This window comes from Nestor notabilis, unplaced genomic scaffold, assembly GCF_000696875.1.
Source record: "Nestor notabilis isolate BGI_N333 unplaced genomic scaffold, ASM69687v1 scaffold16780, whole genome shotgun sequence".
NCBI classification, from domain to species: Eukaryota; Metazoa; Chordata; class Aves; order Psittaciformes; family Psittacidae; genus Nestor; species Nestor notabilis.
Genome location: NW_009910807.1, coordinates 1 through 5,189, shown reverse-complemented (window position 1 = coordinate 5,189; position 5,189 = coordinate 1). Strand labels below are relative to the sequence as shown.

At 55.8% G+C, this 5,189-nt stretch overlaps 1 protein-coding gene across 1 annotated transcript; it reads left to right on the top strand.

Annotated features, from left to right (window-relative positions):
* Positions 1–450: 450 nt before the first annotated feature.
* Positions 451–5,182, top strand: LOC104403567 (LIM/homeobox protein Lhx4; the record flags this gene model as incomplete). Its single annotated transcript, XM_010011756.1, has 4 exons — positions 451–620; positions 3,799–4,001; positions 4,193–4,347; positions 5,054–5,182. Coding segments are annotated over exons 1-4 (552 nt in total), but the record flags the coding sequence as incomplete, so codon positions are not given.
* Between the last annotated feature and the right edge of the window lie 7 nt (positions 5,183–5,189).

Sequence of the window (5,189 nt, the reverse complement as noted above, 5' to 3'; positions counted from 1 at the left end):
GTGTCCTGCACCCCTGGGACCCTGTAGGTGAACCCCTGGGTCTCCCCAGCAGCCTGGCTCTTGGGGGATGGAGGAGCCGCAGGGAACAGCAAGCCATACCCCTGGTTGTGGGTTGCAGGAATCCATCCCAGAGGGAGCAAGAGGCAGGCAGGGAAACGTGTGGCAGGGAGCATGACATGGCCTGATGCAGGAGGGGAAAGCGTCAGTGTGTACTGTGCCTGGAGGAGCCGGTGGGGCTCTGGACTTAGCTATCCTGGAGGGTTTCGGTGAAGGTTTGCAAAGGAAGATGTGCCAGGAGAACGGCAAGGTCACAGGTGGCAGCTTATCACTCGCGAAGTGCCAGCAAGGAGCTTTGCCAGCTGTATCAGCCGGGTGGGAGCACCGCCGGGATGAGGCGACTGCCGAAGCTCACACTGCTCTTCTGTGCTTCTCTCTCCTCCCGGCCCAGAGATCCCCCAGTGCGCCGGCTGCAACCAGCACATCCTGGACAAGTTCATCCTCAAGGTCCTGGACCGGCACTGGCACAGCTCCTGCCTCAAGTGTGCCGACTGCCAGATGCAGATCGCCGACGGCTGCTTCTCCCGGGCCGGCAGCGTCTATTGCAAGGAGGACTTCTTCAAGTGAGTACCACTCGGCACAGCCCCTAAAAGTGCCATCTCCCCACCCGCGAAGCTGACAAACACACAACCTATTTTAAGTGTAATTTCTCCAAAATCTTCGTTTAACTTTTGTTTGTTTGCTATGGAAATAAGGGAAGTGCTGGTGGTTTTCAGCTACCGCAGGCTCTGTGCTGTTCATGGGTATAACCTTCTGAGAGCCCCAAATCTCCGTTATGCTCCTGTCCCTCCCCAGTGCTGATTTCAGCCACCATGGGATGGCAAGCTGCGGTGGTTTGGCAGTGGTCCTGGCTCTGCTCAGAGCTAGAGGGCAGGAGAAACCCGTGCAAGGCAGCGGCAGCGCTGCCTGCTCCTGCCCGAGCCTCGCTCTTCTCCCGGGTCTGCTGATGCCGTTTTTACACTTCAGCTTTTTACTTTTTTTTTTTTTTTTAATTATTATTATTCCTTTTTTTCTCCCAGTGGTGTGAAAACCTCATTCGATTTTGTTGTCAGCTGCCTCCGAGCTGTGTGATGCCTCAGCCTCAGCGTTTCCCTGATCCCGCAGGATAGGACAACCTGTTTCCTGTTAAAAACGGACTTTTCAGCGGGGATGCTTTAGTCCCAGGCTGCTGGCGAAATGTGGGAGTTTTCCTAAGGGATGGTGGGAGTGTTGCACTGGGGCTGGGCACAGCTCTGCCGGCGGTGCATGGTTGTGAAGCAGAGGGGTGCTGCTCACACTTCCTGCAGGGAGGAGGGCCGGATCCTGGCCAGCGCATGCCTGCTCTGGACTCTCCCTGCCTGCCCATCTCCAGGCTCTCAGGCCTCCTGTGCGACCCCAGCCCCTCCAGCCATCAGGGCCAAAGATGCAGCTTGAGTTTCTCCTTCCCAGCTGGTGAATGTGCAACAATCAAAGCGTCCACTACAGCCTAGCTAACAACACTTCACTTCTCATATTTTCCAGCCTATTAATCTCCAAGTCATTTAAATAGTTGCCCAAAAGGTGTGGGTAATCAATATTAATTAGAGTTGAAAGATCAGCGACTTTCTTAGATGAGGTCCTGCCTGGATTATTTGGTGCCAATCAATAGCATCTCGGCACTCTCTCGAGCACTTGCCTCACCTTTCTTTCAACTGCTCATTGATTTTGAGGCAGGTAACCTGCAGAGAACATGAGGATTTAAGACCAGCTTCAGGGGCAGGTTTGCAATGCAGGAGCACTCCTGAAAATACCAGATTTTTTAATTTTTATCTTTTCTAACCTCTCCCCTATTGCAGCCCTTGGTCCCTGGCTGTGGGCAGCTCTGTCCTGGGTCTGGCTGTCCCCAAGTGGTGCAGAAACACCCCAGGATGCTTTGAGGGAGGGTAAAATGGCTTTAATAGTGTTCTGAAGGATGGTGATCGGGTGGAGGGAAGATAGGGGCTGCAGAGCCTGCACTGGCTCAGCCTTGGGCATGGAAAAACATCTTCTGTTTGTCTGTCCTATCCTTCCCTCTGTCCATCCCTACATCCCCCAATTCCCTTCCTCCCTCCTTCCATACCTTCCTCCAAGCTCCTGGAGAGCTGAAGTCTCCCCAGCAGATTTCCAGGGACTCTCCCATTAGGATACAAGCCTAGAAAATGAGACAAAACATATTTGCCTTCTTGCCTTCTGCTTCCAGCACCTCTTTGGGCAGCTGCTGAAATTGCACCAGCACCACTCATGCCCAGTGCCCATCACTCACCCCAGGTGACCCCTTTGTGACTAGGGGACCCAGCTTTGGTGGCTATGCCCTGGCTTTCCAGGTGGTGTGAGGGCAGGGATGGCTGTGGGGCTTGTGTGACTCGGGGATGTTCAACCCTCAGGGGGCAGCAGGAGGTGCCCAGGGTGGCTGTACCCCCTGTGCACTCCCAATGCCACTGCCCGTCTCTGCAGCCTTGGGGCTGAGGGCCAAGGGGCTTGGATTTTCCTGGGCAGCCTCCTTGGAGGCAGATGGATCTGTCTGAGGCACAGGGGACAGATTATTCTGGTAGCTTTGCTGCCTGGTCTGCTGTTGCAACATCCAGGATGGTTGTGTAGTCCCAGTGCCCTGCTGATGGGGTGTTATGAGGTGCTGGGGAGAGCATGGAAGAGCCAGCAGAGCGCCTGTGTTGCTGGTGGGACGTGAGCATCTGCCCCATGTCAATCCCAAAGCCCACAGTATCTGTTGCTGAAAACACCCGTGGTATGTCCACTTGCTTTTGACCTCTTCCTGTGCTGCCACCACCTCGTGCCACATGTTGCCCTTGCTCCTTTAATTCAGTTTGCACCGCATGTTATCCGGGTGTTGTCTGAGTGTTAGCCTTCCTGTCTGCACAGGGCAACTGCACCTGTCACATCATGAGTGTACCCCAAGCAATGGGCACCCCAGAGGCTCTGCAGCAGAGCACCTGTGATCCACAGGGCTCCTGGGTGGGATGCACACTCCTTGCACGCTCCTTTTATGCTCCTTCCATTCTCCTTCCACAATTCTTGCATGCTCCCTTCCATGCTTCTTGTCCCATTCCTCATGCTCCTTGCATGCTGTTTCTGCACTTCTCACATACTCCTCATAGAATCAGCTGGGTTGAAGAAGTCCTTTAAGGTCATTAAGTCCAACTTTTACCCCAGGACTGCCAAGTCCACCACTAAACCATGTCACTGGGTCTCATCTACATGGTTTTTGAACACTTCCAGGGACAGTGACTCTGTCACTTCCCTGGGCAGCCTGTTCCAATATGTGATCACCCATTTGGTCCTTGCACACTTCCTGCATGCTCCCTGCAGCCGTGATGGAGGGCTTTCTTGGCCTCATGCCTGCTCCAAGCCAGCACACCCACTGCACCCATCGGGCTGTCATTATGGTATAAGAACCCCATCATTCTGCATTAATCTGGGATTCACCATGCTAGCGGGGAGGTGTAATTAATTTATTTGGTATTAATGTGGATGAAATATGTACTGTCCTTGCAGGGGAAAATCAGGCAGCCTATAAGCATTAGTTAAAAGAACCATTAAAATCAAACCTTCCTCAGCTCCATTAGGCCGGTCTTTCACATTGAAGAAGATAAACCCCTACCGTGTGAAATGTCATGCATAATAAGGTTGTTTGCTGGTTAAAACTCTGCCCTGCCTCCTGGGACCCACCCCATCTCCAGCAAAGCTCACCTTGCCGAGGGCCTCAGGGGTGTCTGCTTCTCCTCGCAGGCGCTTCGGGACCAAATGCACGGCCTGCCAGCAGGGCATCCCTCCCACCCAGGTGGTCCGCAAAGCCCAGGACTTTGTCTACCACCTCCACTGCTTCGCCTGCATCATCTGCAGCCGGCAGCTGGCCACCGGCGATGAGTTCTACCTGATGGAGGATGGGCGGCTGGTCTGCAAGGAGGACTATGAGACTGCCAAGCAGAATGGTAGGCACCCCGAAGGGGTTACAAGGTGGGACATCACATCGAGGGGTGGCCATGGCTCATGTCCCTGGCGTTGTACCTCTGGGCTCTGGGCAGATGGTTTTGGGGGAGCTTTTCCCCAGAGGTGCATGCCGGCGGTTCAGGGTTGCTCATGCTGCTGCGGTTGGGGCTGGCACCGGCTCCTTCACTTGTAGATGACTCTGAGGCGGGTGCTAAGCGGCCCCGGACCACCATCACGGCCAAGCAGCTAGAGACACTGAAGAACGCCTACAAAAACTCCCCCAAGCCTGCACGGCATGTACGGGAACAGCTTTCATCTGAGACGGGACTTGACATGAGGGTGGTGCAGGTGAGACCACAGGGATGCCCCTCTCCACCCTGCCCCTAGTGAAGGTGGATGCAGGAGTCCGACTGGGGTGCCAGGCTGCAGGGGTACTAGGTTTCAGGAGTGAATGGATGCCAGGGTGCGGGGTTGCAGAGGATGCAGGGGTGTCAGAGGTATTGGGGTGGCATTGGTGCCTGGGAGCTGGGTTCCAGGGGTGCTGGTGTGCCAGGGTGCTGGTGTGCCAGTGTGCTGGCCTGCTGGGGTTCAGGGTGCTAGCATGCTGGGTTGCTGAGGTGCAGGGGTGCTGATGTGCAGGGTTGCGGGGTGCTGGGTTGCAGGGGTGTGTAGGATTTGGGTTTCACGGGTGCTGCTGCCATGCTGGGTTGCAGGGGTGTTGGCAGGGGTACTGGTGTGCCAGGATGCAGGAGTGCCTGAGTGCTGGGTTACAGGGTGCTGGTTTACATGAGTGTGTGGGAGATGGGCTGTATAGGTGTTGGTATGATGGGTTGCAGGGGGACTGGGTTGCATGGGTGCTGGCACGTGGGGTTGCAGGGGTGCTGCGGGTGCAGAGGTACAGCAATGCTGACATGCTGGGACATAGGGGTACCAGGGTGCTGGCATGCTGGCCGACTGGGTTATATGGGTGCTGGTGTGCTGGGTTGCAGGGGTGCTGGCATGCAGGGGTGCCAGGGAGCTGTGGTGCCACCAATGTCCCCATTCCCTGCCCCAGGTGTGGTTCCAGAACCGCCGGGCCAAGGAGAAGAGGCTGAAGAAGGACGCGGGGCGGCATCGCTGGGGACAGTTCTACAAGAGTGTCAAGCGGAGCCGTGGGGGCGGGAAGCTGGCGAAGGAGAGCTCGGCTGCGG